Source organism: Polyodon spathula, chromosome 1 (genome assembly GCF_017654505.1).
Source record: "Polyodon spathula isolate WHYD16114869_AA chromosome 1, ASM1765450v1, whole genome shotgun sequence".
In the NCBI taxonomy this organism is placed as follows: Eukaryota; Metazoa; Chordata; class Actinopteri; order Acipenseriformes; family Polyodontidae; genus Polyodon; species Polyodon spathula.
Genome location: NC_054534.1, coordinates 37,100,134 through 37,118,076, shown reverse-complemented (window position 1 = coordinate 37,118,076; position 17,943 = coordinate 37,100,134). Strand labels below are relative to the sequence as shown.

Sequence of the window (17,943 nt, the reverse complement as noted above, 5' to 3'; positions counted from 1 at the left end):
GTAGTGTAGTTTTACAACTCACTTGTAGAATGAAAACAGATACAGACCATGTACAGTATTACTTATACTGTTGTTAAACCATTGAGAAGATATAATGGAAAAATGTTCTAATATTACAGTGTTATATATACCAAGTGTATACCTATATTAAACTGTTTATTTGATGTTATTTGGTTGTTTTTCTGGAGAAGCTAGAGAATCACCCTTCTGCATCACCACCTCATGCTTTCTGTTTGCTTGCTTGTAGTTCCCTTCATGTCCTGCACAGCCCTTAATAGCTTTGCTACATGCTACTGTGCAGAACTAATAATACTGTGTTATTATGCCCCCCAGAGTCGGCAAAATCCATGAACGATTCCAAGACAACACAGTCAAACAGGTGTGAAAGTATCTGTGTGAGGGAAATGTCACTGACAACATCAGAGTGCCCGAATCTTGTTGAATTTTAGTTTTATCTTTTATCTTACCTTTATTGCAAGGGTGGACAACATTGACACTTCCAGTCCTTATCTCTTCTAAACCTGTTCTAAATTTGAATTGCACAAATTAAATCTCTAGACAAACCCTAAAATATATATTTGTCATTTTGTCTGTCAAACCTGGAGTAGAATTGACCCACATGATTACGATTGTACACTCCTGGTTTGTTGCTTTCCTTATCTTGTTGGGTGATTTGTAAAGACTTTGTCAAATGTTTTGGTAATTCCTCATCCCATTCCAAACCTACCCTATGAGTTATAGTTCATTGGCTTAAATACTTTTTTTTTTTTTTTCCTAAAATCTTACTGGCTTTGGAAACTATACAAACAAGTTAAAATCTCTGAAATATATTTGATGTCTAAAATAAAGCATGTAATTTGTTAAAAAGTAATTAATATTATGTCCGACACCATTTTTTAAAACACAGTTTGACGATTACTTTATTGGTCTATTAAATTCAACAATAACATCTCCAGAAATTGATTTTATTGCTGGTGTGCAGGTATTCACTATGGGTTTAAAATCAGATATCATCTATCAACATCAGACATCATGATTTTCACCTGAAGCACTGATCTTGAAAGGATTTTCCTGATTGTTTCTGCAACAACAGCAACAAAAAGAATTGTGATTAGCATTTTACACACGGTATGAGCTGAAGGCAAGAGACCAGTTGTGACAGGGTCTTCCTCGGGTCACACGCGTGGGTAGCCGCTGTTCAAGCATACAGAGAGACAGAGGTGGTGTTGAAACGCCGGCACAGGCGCGCAGGATTTATTAACAACAAACAAAGTGAAAGTAAAATAAAGGCGGTCATGTGACGTTACCAGCGATGGTAACGCACAGAGGACAGATACAGAAAACCGTACAAAAAGTGCAAAATAAAACACAATACCCCAAACTATAACTCAAAAGGTGCCGTGAAAACGGCAGGCCTTGCAGCAGCCCCGATCACAGCGATCAACATGCTTTTATACTGACGCTCCGCTGAGACACGCCCACCTGCCTGCTGGAACAGCTGATTGCTTTCAGCTGCTGCTCCACGCAGACGGGTAATCGTCCCCAGCGGAGCGCCACAGCAGCTAAACAATTAAATCAATATTAACAATTAACAAAAACACATACAATAAACTACATATTCCATTGTGCAAGGCTTACGCTTTGCCACACCAGTATATAGATTACACTGCAGAGTATCATCAAGGGTAACCATCTAATAAAAACACTAAAATCACTATCTTATTGCCTTCAATGTCCAATATACTCTCCTTAATACACATGTTTTTAAAGACAGCATTATCATAAACTAAAATAAGTTACCAGTCATTTGTTTGTTATGCTAAAATCAGACAGAACAGTTTACATTAGGGTGAGGAAAACTTGGCTCTTCCAGTGCAGTTATTTGTTCTTAAATTCAACCAATTAAACCTCAGACCAGGTCCACAGATACCAAATAATTTCATTATGACAATAAAAGTGTAGTGGAATGGCCCTCCAGGATCAGGGTTGTACTGATTTACTTGAATCTAGAAGAACCCTTGATTCCTAATGCACTTTGAATAATAATGCAATGCACAGGTAAGAGCTGAAGGACTTGCAAATGTGTCTGAAGGGACTCAGAACTGCAATACAGAATTTGTTGTGTATTCTGCATACTGGTTTTGTTATGCACACCCATGTCTGACAATCATTTAAAATATTTAGATCCCAAACGACATGCTTTTTTAAAACAATGTAGTCATATGATAATGTAGACTTCAGTAAAATATGTCTCTTTTGTGTTATCTTACTAAGCAAACAGCAAAGAAAAATAGCGCCACCAATTATTGAACCAGTTTCATTACACCTGCATTTTTAGCCTCTTTATTGAATGCTTTTTTTTAAAGACCCCACACCCTCTTTAAAAAAGGTGTATTATGCCCTTTCAGTTTCCTTGCCTTTTATTTCCCTGGGAAATGAAATGTTGTCTGTCACCTCCTTAATTATTTAATTTCACACAATTGGCCTATCAATTGCTCTCTCTCTCTCTCTCTCTCTCTCTCTCTCTCTCTCTCTCTCTCTCTCTCTCTTTTTAATCTATCACCTTGTTTTAGTTGGTCACAGCAGATGCTCAATTGACGTTCACCCCGGCATCTTGGCTGAGCCAATAGCCTGTCAAGTGCAGCTCTCCTAGACTTACTTCTCTTTCAGAGAGCATGAACCGTGACTGAGCAGTTCCATTATCGTAACTCTGTCTGCAATGTTTCGATAATGTACAAGTAGAAGAATATACAGCAGAAAGATAAAAGACAAGGAAGATGGCTGGCTCTTAAAATGGCAATATTGCAGGAAGGAAGATGTTGAAAAAAAATGACCCAGTTATTTTGCTTGCATTCAAAGCAAAGCTCACTTAGCCACAAAATAACTGAAATTTAGAAACTTACATTGGCTTGTGCCATAATGAAAACACGTGTTTAATTCCTTTAAATCGCTCAGCATGTGGAAGCCCATCCATTACACAAGAGTGGACACATGTTTTATGAAGCTTTCGTGTGATTTAACAAATATTCTCTAATATGCTAAGCATAAAGCAAATGCTTTTTGATAATTAAGCTCTCGTAGCATTATGAGATGCTCTGTCCAAAGCGTCTGTTTTCTCAGCTTTAACACTTTTATTTTTTTTTAAACAAAGTTGAATTAAAATTTTAACAGCTGTTACTTGACTATAACTCTGGCATGGTCACATGACCATACATGTTACTAGGACTGTAATGAAGGGTACATTTGACCTTCAAAGGTTTGGAACACATTACCGAACAAACGGTTGAACCTTTAATAGTACTCATTTGCATAATTTACTGGTGACCATCGCCATAGCTACTAGTTTATATTTGATTTAAAATCTTGTTATCTTCCATGTAATCCATACAGATGAAATAGAACACTCACATGTAGTTTAAAATATGTTACATAGAACAATAATTATGTTTGTATCATTTAAATGTGCAAAAGTCTTGGACACATTCAGGAGTTACAATATAATTTGATGTTATGAGCATCAACATTTTACTCAAAGCCTCCACTAGAGTTTTCCACTATTACCACAACTTTGACTGTTATTGCAGCTTAGTTTGGGTGAAAAGAAACCAAGCTTGTCATTTAGCAATCTTTAATTAACATTGATCAGAATCTTCAAAAAATTGTGATCACAACAACTCAGAGTAAATACATGATCAGTGAATAGGAAGTATTGTAGTAGCTAATCCATCACATTTACCCAGTGGTTCTCAATGGGGGGGGGGGGGGGGGGGGGGGGGGGGGGTGGGGAAGCGGGAATATATTTAAACCTAAAAAATAGGGTTCCAGCCTTTACAAAATAATTATTATTATTAATTAATCGAGGAATAGATACATTTATTTCAAATCCACTCTAGTCTGTTGAAAATAAATGCTCAACAAAATTCTTCAGACTGGGTGAACATCTTCTTGCAAACTGTAGATAAACAAGAGGTTTCTGTCTTCTGCCTTTCTGAAATCCTTTCTTGGACACTGCAAAGGTATCTGCCCCTGAGCTGTGACCTTTCAACTGTGCTTTCTTTTTTAAAGGGACAGTGCTAACCTTTCAAAATGAAAATGATTAGTGTTAGCATATAGTTTGTTTTATACTTATTCTATCATTACACTTTTCTTACATCTTTGTGAATGGGCAGCTTTTGTATTTGCAGACTTTCTTTTCTGTTTGGATGATGTGCTCTGCTGTTTGTCTTGGATTCGTCAACCGCACAGGTGCAGAGACTGCTCCTTTTGTACACCTGTGGCTGGGCTTAATGATTGTTAATTAATCAATTAAGTCCCAGCCAGAGTCTGCACGTGTATTTGGCAGGGATAGTCTTAACTGGAAGAACAAAAATACATACCACACACATGACCATACCTTGCTCAACACCCCACCCCCCCACCCCCGACCCCTTGCCCATTTAAAACACAGACCTGCCTTGTCCATTTTTTTTGTTTTTCTTTTGGGCAGCTTGAGGGTTGTTTGGTGTGCGGGTCGTTCCCTTATCCAGTGCCCTAGGAGCAGCAACGATGACCTGGTGGCTACAGCTGTAAGCAGAGATGTGACCACTGGAACCGGTGGAGCAACATCTGGTTTCCCAGGGGGAGTGAAGCACGAGACGAGGGGAGCCCACGCTAGAGTCCTGCATTGGGTCGGGTACACGCAGATGACCCGCAAATGGAGAGTTGGGTTCAGGTCGCGGTCCTGTAGTAGTGGGTTTTCGCGGTTTGCGGTTCGAGAGTTCAGGTCAGGTCCTGTAGTAGTGGGTCCAGGTCAGGAGCAGGTTGTAAAAATTGGAACCATGCAGGACTCCGGCCCGCATGACATCTGGTTACCAGGTGAATAGCTGTGCCTGGAGCCATCACAACTAGGGAATTGGGTCCAGTGACCAGAGGTCCAGACAATGGCAGGGTGTCTGGGAGCATGCACCCTAGGACCTTCCACTCTGGCATTAGCGGCAGTGATGCTGGGCACTCTGGCGGAGAAACCATGAGGAAAATCCTTTCAGGATCACTGCTTCAGATTAATTTAGTTGAGGTGAAAATCCTTATGTCTGATGCTGATGGATGATATCTGATTTTAAACCCATACTGAATACCTTCACACCAGCAATAAAATGAATTTCTGGAGATGCTGTAGTTGAATTTAATAGACCAGTAAAGTTAGTGTTGAACTATGTTAAAGCAAAAAGCCCAGACCTGCTGTTCTTTGATTAGCAGGATAAAATTGATGTTTTCTATGTTTCCTCTGCTCACCATATCAGCCCTTACTGCCACAAAATGGACTGTGACGTCTAGTGCAACTGTCAGGTAAGACCCAGGGGAAAACTTGGGTTAGGGTTAGGGTTAGGGTTAGGGTTAGGGCCCTATTTGTGCTCAGTAAAAGTAGATAAAAGGAAGTCCCATGTTTTAGTGGATTCCGGATGTCAACAGACGCTCATTTGGACTGCTCTATTAGCTGGTATTCAATGATGGCCACAGGGGTCTGTGGACATCATCTGTGTTCATGGTGAAGCCAGACTATACAACTACACGAGTGAGGTTGCAAATCGGCAACAAAATGGCATATGTAGTTGTAGCTGTAGCAGTCTGTCATACCCCATCCTTCTGTGATGGGACTGGCCCCACCTCTCAAACCTGTTGCAGAGAGGAGAGGAGGCTTTTTGCAGCCTGTACCAGTATGATGTAATGCAGAAAGTGGAAAGGATTTTAGATATTTTCCCCTTTAGTTCTACTTTATTTGTCCCTAACTTTCGCCCACGAAAAAGTAAAAAGGGGCTGCTAATTTTGAGGGCACAGTGGATCAAATAGGTAAAGCTGTCGATGTGTTCATCGCCAAAAGTTTTTCTGAGGGGGTGGGAGCACAAACTGAATCAGTTGAGCCAGGGAAGGCCCCAATTGGTATCCTTAGTGACCCAGGTGGAAGAACAACAATACACACAGGAGCTTGCACCCTATCACAGTCTTGTACACTAGGTATTCAGTACATATTTTATTGAAGCAATACAGCTGCTATAGGCTGGGGTTCAAGTAAAAAAAAAAAAAACAGTTCTCATATGCAGACCGTCATAATTATTTTGGTCTGCATTGAACCACTAGTGGAAAAAAAAAACTGTATTTAAAGTCATACATGCTTAACACATTCTTACTTTTGACCCTAAGCAACATCAATGTTACATCTCAAGAAACTCAGTAAACATAAATAATACTTTTAAAAAATCTGACAAGTCATTACAAAATAACATGCAACATGTATACATTCGGGAAGCACCATTTCAGACTCAATTATTTCAGACTTTTTTTTTTTTTTTTTAAACCAGTATACAAACAACGTGACATTGCAACATATTGAATGCTAATTTTTATGTGTAGCCATTGAAAAGTGTATCTTCAGAAGTACAGAAAAATGTCTTATTGACTTGAACAAATCTTGATGAGTATAACATTCATCCAAATAAATAAAAAAATCTGATTTTCTTGTAAAAAGAGCCTGATGCCTGCAGCAATGTTATATGCTCACAATATATTGACAGGTAAATTCACAGGTATCAGTGTTATTGTAAATAAAAATTCACAGCAGGGGTACATATCTGCATATTAAGATTTTATAACATAAAACCAACACTTTTGTTATCTTTATGTATCTAGCCCACATTTTCAGTTCGCGCTTCACTGGCAGCCAGCCAGTCAATAAACATCCTTCAGCCACTTTTCACTAAAGGTGCGTGCTATATTTGGAGCGGGAGTAGCTTCCCCTGCTTGATCACCTGCATTCTTTACTATTTTTCACAAATAAATTGAAGTCCACAAAAGCGCTTTCTTGTGAAAAGATTAAGTTCACATTTTTACATTTTGAATGCATTGCGGCGCTACATATAACAATTTGGTAGTTGATTTTAATACAACAGCTTTTGTTTAATTAGTATGCATTATAGAAATCAAAAGATCAAATTGTGCATGTGAGTGACATTTAATGTGTGATTTATAGTACTCATATATTGTCAAACGATTTCTGTTAACAGAGAAACAAAATGAAAAAAAATCTGACGGTGCGTGAATGCCATCTGATGAACCTTTGAAGGTTTAAAACTACCTTTGAATTCCTGGCTAGCGAACAAGCCTTCGAACACAGCCCTACATGTGACTGCAACCAATATTTTCAAGTTTACAATACAGTCTGCGCCACCGAATCGGGATACTGATAAGCAGGATTTCTGCTTAAATGGGACTGTTATTTTCTGGGAGACGGATCTTCTCAGTGCTAATTATGTTGTTTAATTGGGACGTCACTTCGTTTAATTCGGTTACAATATTTTCAAATGACGAATGGAGATCACTTTTCACAGCAAGACAGGTTTGGGTAGCGCAGTGCAGTGATTACGTGATTAAGCTGTGACGTGCATAAATTGATTAAACCACATTGAACTCTTGAAAGAGCGGGAGTCTCCTGCGGTTTCTCCAGCTGCTGTGGCAAAGAACGTTGGTGTGTCAACATCAGAAGTGTGATAAGATGTGAGTTCCTTATTTTTCATTTAATTTAGAAATTTAAAAAAGCAATTCATTTTGTTTAGGAATAAAAAAAACAAAAAAACAATTGACTTGTATTTGAAATCATGTATTTAATTTTTTCATAAAGTGATATTGATTTAATTCTTTTACTTTTCATTTAGAAATAAAAAGACAGTAAAAAATACTTCTGTCTTGCACATAATAAGCGTGACTAAGGTCCTCTCAAATGCCTCTCATTCAATTGGGACAGCCCCTTATTTATTTCACAGATCATCCAAATGGATATTCAAAATATTATTTTGCTATTTGAGGCTATTGGGTTCTAAAATAATCTGTGATATTTGCTGAGTTTTTTTTGCTATTTGCAGGTACAGACTTTTTAGCACCATAAAGTTGCTAATGGATCTCCAGTATATTTGCACTTTTCTTTTCTCTCACTGCATCCACTTTCCCAAAAAGATAGACTGACTAACCTGCAAGCAAGCCCTATCTCTCTTATTCCTGTGTATTGATCCATTTTGGACATACATTTTTTAGATTGTACTAATTAGGACTGCAAGTTGGGTTTTATACGGAAAGCAATTTAAAATTTAATGTCAGCCATTTTGGGTAAATTCGTCGACCATTTTACCTCCATTCAAAATGCCTGCCCTCAGATACCTTCCATTCTTTATTCTTCCCCTTGTTTTATCACAAAAGCTTTTAAATTCTTACTTTAAAGTGACATTGAGAGGTCCCTAGAAAATAATTTGCCAACATGGTCATAATGTTTCCAGTTTTCTTTAACTAAGAATGTACACGTTTCTCACTACCCCGTCATTGCCACATGCTCTGTTTATTGTGTTAATAACTTCAGAAAGGAATTACTTATTGTCCCTTTAGCACAAGTATGTATTTTATATCAGAAAATACTTAAAGTAACAGAAGAGTTTATATCAAATTATTTGTTAGCAGGTACAAGCTGTTATATCTATTTACATAGGCCAGGTAGAAGGTGCTTTGTAAAAGTCTACCTTATTGTTTAAGCATACTTCTAGATATTAATCTTAATCAATTCTTACTTTATTTGTTATGGAGCTAAGACTAAAAATAAGAGCATCCATCACTCAGGGGATTAGAATCTGAGCTCTCATTCTTTCTCTCAGGCACAAATTGCATTTAATTACCTAGTTATTTCCAGATCAGGTAACTCTAAAACAGATTTTAGTCATCAGTATACTGTTTTGTAAATAAAGATTTACAGGTAGCACAATCCATTTGCATTTTAGCAGTCAAATATATATTTTACAGCATAAATTATAAAAAGACAAGAAAGCACTGCATTAATGGAATGATCAATCTCAAAGCATGGATTGTATGATAATAGAAGTAGACTCCCACTCGGTTTTGTGGAAAGCAAGATAATGTCATTGTGACATGAAGGCTAATTGCAGAGCAGCACTGACAAGCAAACCCCCACTGAGTTATGGATGCTGCAGGGTTTTTTGTAGGATGATTTAGCAATAACTGGAAAGGAAACAAGAATGTACAGCTTTGTGTTATTTTGCTAATGACAATGATAAAAACACTGGTCTGTTGAAATTGCATAATAATATCACATAGTGGGGGCAGTCGTTGTCTTGTTAGCACTCATAATGAAATAAGGGGAAACAGTGTGTCCTGATCTGGAACTATTTAGATTCTATCAGAAAAGTATGTTTTTAGGGGCAAAGCATTATTGAAGAGCTCTCAAGTATATACCATGTATATAAATAAAATAAAAAAAAGATTGCATTGTCATTTAAATAATACAGTCTAATTCAGGTGAAAGTGGTATTTTCTTTTAGATTGTTAAGTGGAAAGAAAGCAAATGTACAGCATGTCAGCTACCATTTTATTTTATTCATACAGTGGAACAAATCTATAATACAAAATGGCACCCTTCAAGCACAGCCCTGACCTGAAATGACATGTAGCCAAGTCATTATCTTAATAACTTCTACCATGACAGCTGGTGCAAACGGCAGTCCAGGTTTGCTTCCAAGGTCATGGTTACTGAGTGTGTGTTACTGTATAAAACATTGTACAATTCAAAAAGAAATTTTAAAACAATAATTTCAAAGATTATAATTTAACACTATAGTCCATTCTTTTATCACAAACACAGCATGTAGAGAAAGCTTGGACCCCTGTTTCTCTTCCCAAGTTTTCTCATATTTCGCATTTCATACTATGTCCTATGTATGTCAATACTGTGGTATTCTCCTTATAATAGTCTTACTATTACTAACAAGGCACATTAAAGCCAAGATTTTACCTGAAACTGAGGGTAGGAATTGGGACCTTGTACCTATCAGTTTGCAAATGTTGACACTGAACACTCTTGATTCTTGATATGTGGTCTTGATGACATTGTATTATTATCAAACCTGTTATGTAAATCCCTAGACACATTTGCTCATACAGTATAATGTATTTGACCACTGCTTAAAAAGATTGAATTTCCTTGGATGGAGACTCATTGTCACACCAAAGGTATGTGTTTACAGGTGCGTTCGGGCTATTTGACACTTCACCGTAACCCTACCTTGATGACCATCACAAGGAGGAATCGCATTTCTGTTGACCAATAGATTGTACTTTGAAGGTCAAACTGAAATGTTTATGTGTATTCTTCTGGAACTGAAAAAACTGATTGCAAATGGATTTGTTTTTCTTTTACATTTTTTTCTATACAATCCCATCTGCCACTGAGGGTAAATCCACACCAAATTGAATATTTTCATAAAATAATTTAGGAAACCTGAAATGCAAGGACCCTTGTCAAAGTGTGCCGTGGGTTCCCTTTCAATTCGAAGAAGACCAACAACAATACTTTTGGGACCTGCTTCCCACAGGTCAGGTATTTACTGAGCATTTTATATCAGAGCTGCCGATAGGCCACACCTCGAAATGACATTCTCGGTCCCGTCTACCGAGGTAATAAGTAGTCACTCCATGGAGATCATGTTGTCTTTTGCTTCTCACAATCAGGTAGGTAAGGTAGGTATAAACTAACCTCTCCAGTTGATTGAGTGTCTGTGTGTGAAATAGTTCTCACTATGAGTTTTCTGATAGTTCCCCTGCAATATATTTCTGGAAGTCAGCTTGCCACTTCCCAGGAATCAGAAACTCGGTTTCTGAAGACGGAGCTATAAATGCTATGCAACTGCGCTCTGTTTAACAAAACAAAAAAAACAAAAAACACTTTCTTTCAACAGCTTACATCACTTGGCAAGAGTAATCTGCTTTTCTAACCCTACAGCTCTGTTGTGTGTATTTCTCCTCTGCTTTTTGCAGATAAAAATAAATAAATAAATAAAAGACAGAAAAGAGATGCGTATTCCTCCACAGGGTCTCAGCTCTGCCACGCTCGCTGTAGAGTCAACGCCGCTGGGCTGACTCAGCCCGCCCACTCAGTGTGCGTGGCCCAAAAAAAAGAAAATCCTTCTCTTCCGCTTCTGCTATGTGTGTGAGTGTGTGTGCTGTGTGCGTCCTCCACTGGGCCTGATTTCAGCCCCACTGCAGAGTCTTAAAATAAAAAAAATAAAAAAGTCTCTCTCTTTTTCTTTTTTATCTCTTTCTCCGCTGTAAGGTATGCACTGCTCCAGTTGTGTGACTGCATGCGATCCAGACTAGACACCCAGCCCAGTGCTCCCTGCATTGATGCCCACCGTGCCCTTAGTACCTTGGTGTCTCAGTGCTTGAATGCCATCGGTGCTCCAGAGCCTCAGTGCCCTCAGTGCTTGGACACTCCCAGCATCGCCCTCGGTGCATTGGTGACTCAGAGTCTCGTTGACTCGGTGCTTCATAGCCTTCGGTGCACAGGAACCTGCCCTAGCACTCTGGAGAGTATCGACAACCGTGTTGGATAGCCTTAGGGCTGTACAGCAGTCCCATTCGGGGGCCAGACCCATAATTGGAACCTGCCAGGTTCCAGGTGCCAGAGAGTGCTACTCGCCTGACTGAGGAGATCCAGGTGAAGTTGGCATAGGGTTGAGAACCAGATTCTCTTGGGCCATTGAGCGGCCACTAGGAGAACTGCCGCTTTCTCTTACTGGACCTTCTTCAAGAAGTCTAGGAGCAACAATACTGGCGGGAACCCGTAAAGGAGCATCCTGGGCCACTTATGGGCTAGGGTGTTGACGTCGAGTGGACCGCCAAAACGGTGTAAGGAATACCATTGGGGGCAATGTGTGGTCTCTGCCGAGGCGAAGTAATCAACCTGTGCCTTCTCAAACCATTCCCAAATGCATTCCACCTCCAGCGGGTGGAGTCGCTACTCTGACAGATGCGCACCCTCCCTCGACAGGCGGTACGCTGCCCAGTTCGCTACTCCGGGAAGATGCATTGCCCGTAGGGACAGCAGGTTCCGTTGTGCCCAAATCAGGAGCTGGAAGACGATGCGATGCAACCCCATGGACCGTAGCCCACCCTGGTGGTTGACATATGCCACCACTGATGTGTTGTCCATTTGGACTAGCACATGTTTCCCTTGCAACACTGGAAGGAAGTGCTGGAGAGCCAGGAAAAACAGCCTGCAGCTCCAGCAATTTATGTGCAGGGCTGGAAGGAAGTGCTGGAGAGCCAGGAAAAACAGCCTGCAGCTCCAGCATATTTATGTGCAGGGCTGTCCAACTGACTCCTCTACCTTCCCAGACCGCCCCCCAACCCAAGTTGGAGGCGTTTGTCATCACCACTTAACAGTTTAACGCCACTCCCATCCACATGCCCCCATGCAGGTGAGAGGGCATCCTCCACCATTGTAAGGCTGCGAAGCACATGTGAGACCTGGGCTGAAAGGCTGCGTGATAGGAAAGCAGCAGCCTGCAACACAATCGCAATCAGGTTACTGAGAAAGAAAGAAAGAAAAAGGTAAAATCAGCAGTCACTGATTTCATGAAAGTGACAAGCCAGATATCAGCCTGAAAGACAAGGGAACTTGAGTAGACTCAAAGCTATTTTCACAATATGCTTAGATACCAACACAGAGGGTCTTACCTTACCATCTTCAGAGGCAAAAAGAGAAATAGCTTCCTCAGTATGATGGTTTTAACTCCTCGGTAGGCGGGACCGAGGGCATCATCCCAGTAAGGGGCCTATCAGCAGCTCTGTTATAGAGAGCTCAGAAAATACCTAAAAATAGGCAGGCATATCCCATACTTAATATCGTTGGTGGTCATCTTCGAATTGAAAGGGAACAGAAGCCCACCTTAAAAAGGCATGTGCAGGCGAAGCGCAAGTAATGCACTTGGCTAACACAGCAGGTATCCTCACAGCCTACCTGGATGGCATTTTCCAATCGGAGCCCCTCCCTTAACCAGTAGTTTCAGAGCTGTGCTTGGTCTCCGGTATGTTGCTGCTGGTGTCAGGCTTCCAAGGGCAAGCCCTGGGACAAAACCTTGAAGGCCTTGCAATGGTGCGCAGACAGCTTTGCTGTCACAGGCCAAGATCCCGGATAAAGATAAGACAGCCTTGCTGGACACACCTACTCTCCTGGCCTGACATTTGGGCCAGTAGTGGAGGAGATCCTGCAACACTCCTACCAAGAGTGGGAGGTGTCTCGACAGGTGACCAGGCTGCTCCGATGCAGGAGAGTATGAGACGCTGGCATCCACCCGTGACATAGATGGTGACCTGGATGGTTCCAATCCACACTGCGCCATGTGGCAACCTGAGGCATCGCCTTCAGGCTTCTGCGGCAGCTAATATCTGGGGCTGCCCGCAAGGACGGGGAAATGCAGGTCTTGGGGCGTCAGCGCAACAGCACTCCAGGATGCAGTTCCAACGCTGCTCTAGGCACCCTCCAAGGCAGGCTCCATCCTAGCCCCAGCAGCCCCAGCAGCCCCAGCAGGGTCCCTGAAGGATTGCGACCTCAGACCCAAACTTTCTCACAACACCAGCTGCAATACTGGAGCATTTGCACCTCAGACTCTTGGGTGCTGGTCACCATACACACCTGTTATGCAATGCAGTTCTGCACAGGCCGTCCTTCCTTTCGAGGGATCACGGTTACATCCATGAGTGACCCTCTCCAAGTCTTGTCCCTCAAGCTAGAAGTAAAAACATTACTTCTCAAACAAGTCATTTGCCTTGCAGAACACACCTCTCAAGAGGAGGGGTTCTACATGAGGTACTTTCTAGTGCCAAAAAAAGACGGCGGCCTTCACCCCCTCCTAGACCTGAGAAACCTCAACGGGTTCTTGAGGGAGAGGAGGATCCAGATGGTCACACATCGCCATATTCTCCATTCTGTCCGGGTGGATGACTGGTTTACTGCTGTGGACTTAAAGGATGCGTATTTTCACATCTTTATTCTGTAGTGGCGTATCAACCACCAGGGAGAACTTTAGTCCTCGAGGTTGCACTGCATAGCCTTTCGGCTATTGACATGGGCAAAAAGGAACCTGCTATCCCTCCAGCAGTTCATCTTCCTGGAGTGGTGAATTGGACAGCGGACCTCCACTCAAGGGAGGGTCCTCACCCATCAGAATGGTGACTCCACCCTTAGGTGGTAGAGTGCATTTGGCTACAGTTTGGAAAGGCCAGAGTCGATCTCTTTGCCATGGCAGAGATGACTCACTGCCCACTATGGTTCTCCCTCCACTGCTGCGGTGGTCCACTAAGCATTGATGCCCTAGCCCACGAGTGGCCCATGATGCTTTTTTATGCATTCCCGCCTATATCGCTGCTCCCGGCCTTCCTAGAGAAGGTCTGGAGAGAGAAGGTGAGAGTACTCCTTGTGGCCCCCAGATGGCCCAAGAAAATCTGATTTTCAAACCTTTGCCAGCTACTACAAGGCCAGCCCTGAGAGATCCCGCTACGCATTGATCTCCTCAATCAGGCGAGAGACACTCTCTGGCACTCAGAACCGGGCAGACTCCAACTGTGGGTCTTGCCCCTGAACGGAACCTTCTGTCCACCCTAGGGCTCTGAAGCACAGTTGTCAGCACACTGAGAATACCAGTGCCCCCTCCACAAGGTTGTTGTAGTTGTATGCCTATAAGTGGAGGTATTTCCAAAATTAGTATATGGCCAAAGGTTATGACCCCATTTATTGCTCTATAGCAATCATCGTACAGTTTCTGCAAGACCTGCTAGAGGAGGATAGATCCCAGCCATATCTGCATGCTATAGCCCCACTGATTCGGTGTCCCCAGACGCTCCTCCTAGAAGGGACGGCCTCCCTAAATGAGGTCTAGACTTGGTACTGGAGGCTCTACTTAAGGCCACGTTTTGAGCCTATACATTTCATAGAGTTTAAATATCTCTCTATGAAGACAGCCTTTTTTGCTAGTCATCACTTCCGCTAAGCGGGTTAGTGAGCTACAGGCTCTGTCAGTGCACAGTGCCTGTATGCGTATTTGGGATGATGGAAACAGTGTATCGTTACGCACAAATCCCGCTTTCCTCCATAAGGTGGTGTGACAAAGTACTCGCCCCTGTGTATATTATCTGTTATGTGTTGCGTGTGGTGTGTTTAAATGTTGGTGTATAGACATTGGTACACGGGATATAAACGGGTCTGTGTAACACGAGTGTTTAAAAATCTATATGTGTATTTAGGCATGAGGATTGCACAGCACTTCACATGCAAGTAAAATGTAGTAATATGTGAGCACGGGGAATTGCACGATTTTAATTCACGTGCTGGGATTCAAGTGAATAATTAATTGGTAATTGAATCCCAGCACAACAGTATATATAGATGCACGTTGTCAAATACTCGGGGGCTGGGTGTTCAGTGAGTGGAGAACGGGATTGGAGACGGAGGAAATAATAAGTATAATAATAATAATAATAACAACAACGTAAAGTATCTGCTCACCGTGTTTGTCTGTCTAGTCCGTTTTGTTTGTCTTTTTGTTTTGGCGACGCGTGCCGTGTCCTGTGTTTTCTGTTTGTTTAAACCTTTTATTTTGTAATAAACTGGCGCCAGCAGGCGTCTTCATCATTTCATTTCATCCTGTCTGTTGTGTATTTCATTCCTCTTCCTGGTTCTGACGCCGCCCACTTTGGACGTCTCTGTGACAGGTGGCTACAGTTTTCCACTTAAACCAATCATGGAATAGAGGCTTTGCGCCCCCTTCCATCCTTCCAGTTCGGGCATTGAGAGGTTATGTGGATAGGACGAGAGCGCTGCATCAGTCATGGTGAAAGGAGCCTCGGTCAAGCCCTCTCAAAGCAGCAACTGCCCATTGGATTGTGGACACAGTCTCGACTGCATATACCAATGCAGGTCTACCTCCACCTAGGGGGGTGGCCGCACACTCTACCAGAGGGGTGACATCATGGGCACTCTTAAAGGAGCCTCACTGACTGATATTGACATACATTGACATATATGTGTACTGTAGCTAGCTGGGCTACTCCACATACATTCACCAGGTTCTACAGACTCAACATGATAGATTCCTCAGTGCCTTTGTTAGGCACAAGTAGTGGTTCATTTGTAAAGAAAGAGGTGCCGGGGCACAAGCAATGACAATAATACCACCCTTAAGAACCGCACATTAGTTTGTCGTTGTTCTTTGTTGAAATTAATGTTCAGCTTTCATATTTTGTTGTGTACTACTCATTTGTCAAACCATATAGTGTAAGAAGTTGCTTGGATCATTCATGATATTTTCAAATCAAGTAAGCTTATTTGTGTATAAAAAATGACAACAGAGTTGCAGCCAGTGTCATCTTACTTAAAGGCACTCAAGCTGAAATCGTAAAGTAATTTAAAGTAGGCTACAAACGTGGCAGCAGACTGTCTCTCTTTAGCGCGCACAAAGAACTTGCAGACTTGATACAACTGTGTTGAGAATTTAAAAAGAAAGCATTTTATGAAATTTTTAACTAGAGGTACCAAGCGGGTCTCCAATGCTTCGACAGAAAGGGCATGTTTAATTCGTGCTCCTGCTCCCAGGAACTCAACGCCCAGAGGTTACGAAGCTGTACCCGGCAAGCCCGGGGCACAAATTAAGCACTGAGGACGAGGGTCCTGAGGGAGCACATTCACACCATAAACATTAGTTTGGTGATAGCAAGACATCCCGCATCTGCTGTCTACGCTCACACTCCCTCGCCACAGCTTTGATATACTTTCCCAAAGGTATTGTACATGGTGTCTTCAAATTGAAAGGGAAGATAGTTTTAGGATGTAACCACGATTCCTACAAGGTCGCATCATCGCATTCATGGGTTCGATGCAAAAGAAGACATGATCTCCACGGAGTGACTACTTATTCCCTTGAGGACGTCACTCCCCGGAGGGGCCTATCGGCAGCTCTGACATAAAATGCTCAGTAAATACCTGACCTCCTAACAGGCACTAAACAGAGTTTCTTGCATGACCTAACCAAGAGGGAGCATGCCTTAAGCATTGGCTCCGGTTGCGACGGCTATCTTGGAAAGGTCGGAAGCACAGATGTTTCAGGTTGCACTAATATCAAATCCGGCTTAGGTCACATGCACAATTGAATAGCGGTTGGCTGAGACGGATTGATAGAGGTGTGGCCTGGGGTACATAAGGGGAACTGTGTGGAGTCACGAGGTTCCCTGGTTGGAGGTGGAGTCGGGACATGTGCAGATTTGGCATGTGTTGACAGCTGAATTCAAAATACAGGCTTGAGAGGAGGAGCTTGAGAGATGGGGACACTGCTGGGAGAGCAAGTGACCGGAATGCCATGGGTGAGCATCAAAAGTTACAGTCCCATCCACCTTGTGTTTCTTGATTTTTAAAATTGCTAACTTAGCTTATCCAAATATAAAGTTTGCTAGTTGGCATATATTTTTCCTTTTTTTGGTGTATATTACACCAAACACAATGAGTAGATAGAGTGTGTTTGTACACTGCCCTCTAGACTGGCCTATCTGGGGATAGGAGTGGGGATGGAAAAGAGCTCTTGCAGGGAGGCAGGACACGATCTCTGAAGCAATGATTCTGAAAATATTTGTGTTCTCTGGGTAGCGTAGTACAGAGCTGTGAGAGAATCAGGCTGTCCACACTTACTGAGCGTAGAACTAGTCCTGCAGAGACTCTCTGGGCTCATCCAGGTATGATTCTGTAAGTCCAATGCCTTAGTTTTATAATCCTGGCTTTGATCAGGGTGCCATAAAAGTGGGAGAGTCATGTCACAAGTGATTAATTTAGATGTGGGGTGGTATGTGCTTTATAATTATTGTGTGCAGGTATGTGTTCCTTTGAGTAAATAGTTGTTATTATTTAAGATATGGTTTGAATTTTGCTGTGCAATTTTTTTTTTATTAATATACTGTTTGAATATGTGTGCATATTGGTATTCTTTTTGTTTGTTCCACAAATTAATAACTGAACACCATCAGACACATACCTTTCCCATGATCCAGACTTTAATTGCCACAGGTGCATGCCATTTTGTTGACAGACTGCTA

At 41.8% G+C, this 17,943-nt stretch overlaps 1 protein-coding gene across 1 annotated transcript in view; it reads left to right on the top strand.

The window, feature by feature from the left end:
• The window catches only part of LOC121319460, a 45,766-nt gene extending 34,349 nt beyond the window's left edge, over positions 1–11,417 (top strand). The window contains exons 3-5 of the mRNA XM_041256949.1: positions 4,527–4,854; positions 5,280–5,325; positions 11,138–11,417. Of these exons, the coding sequence (XP_041112883.1) occupies positions 4,527–4,854; positions 5,280–5,325; positions 11,138–11,417 (654 nt within the window). The remainder of the gene's footprint in view (positions 1–4,526; positions 4,855–5,279; positions 5,326–11,137) is intronic.
• Positions 11,418–17,943: the final 6,526 nt, after the last annotated feature.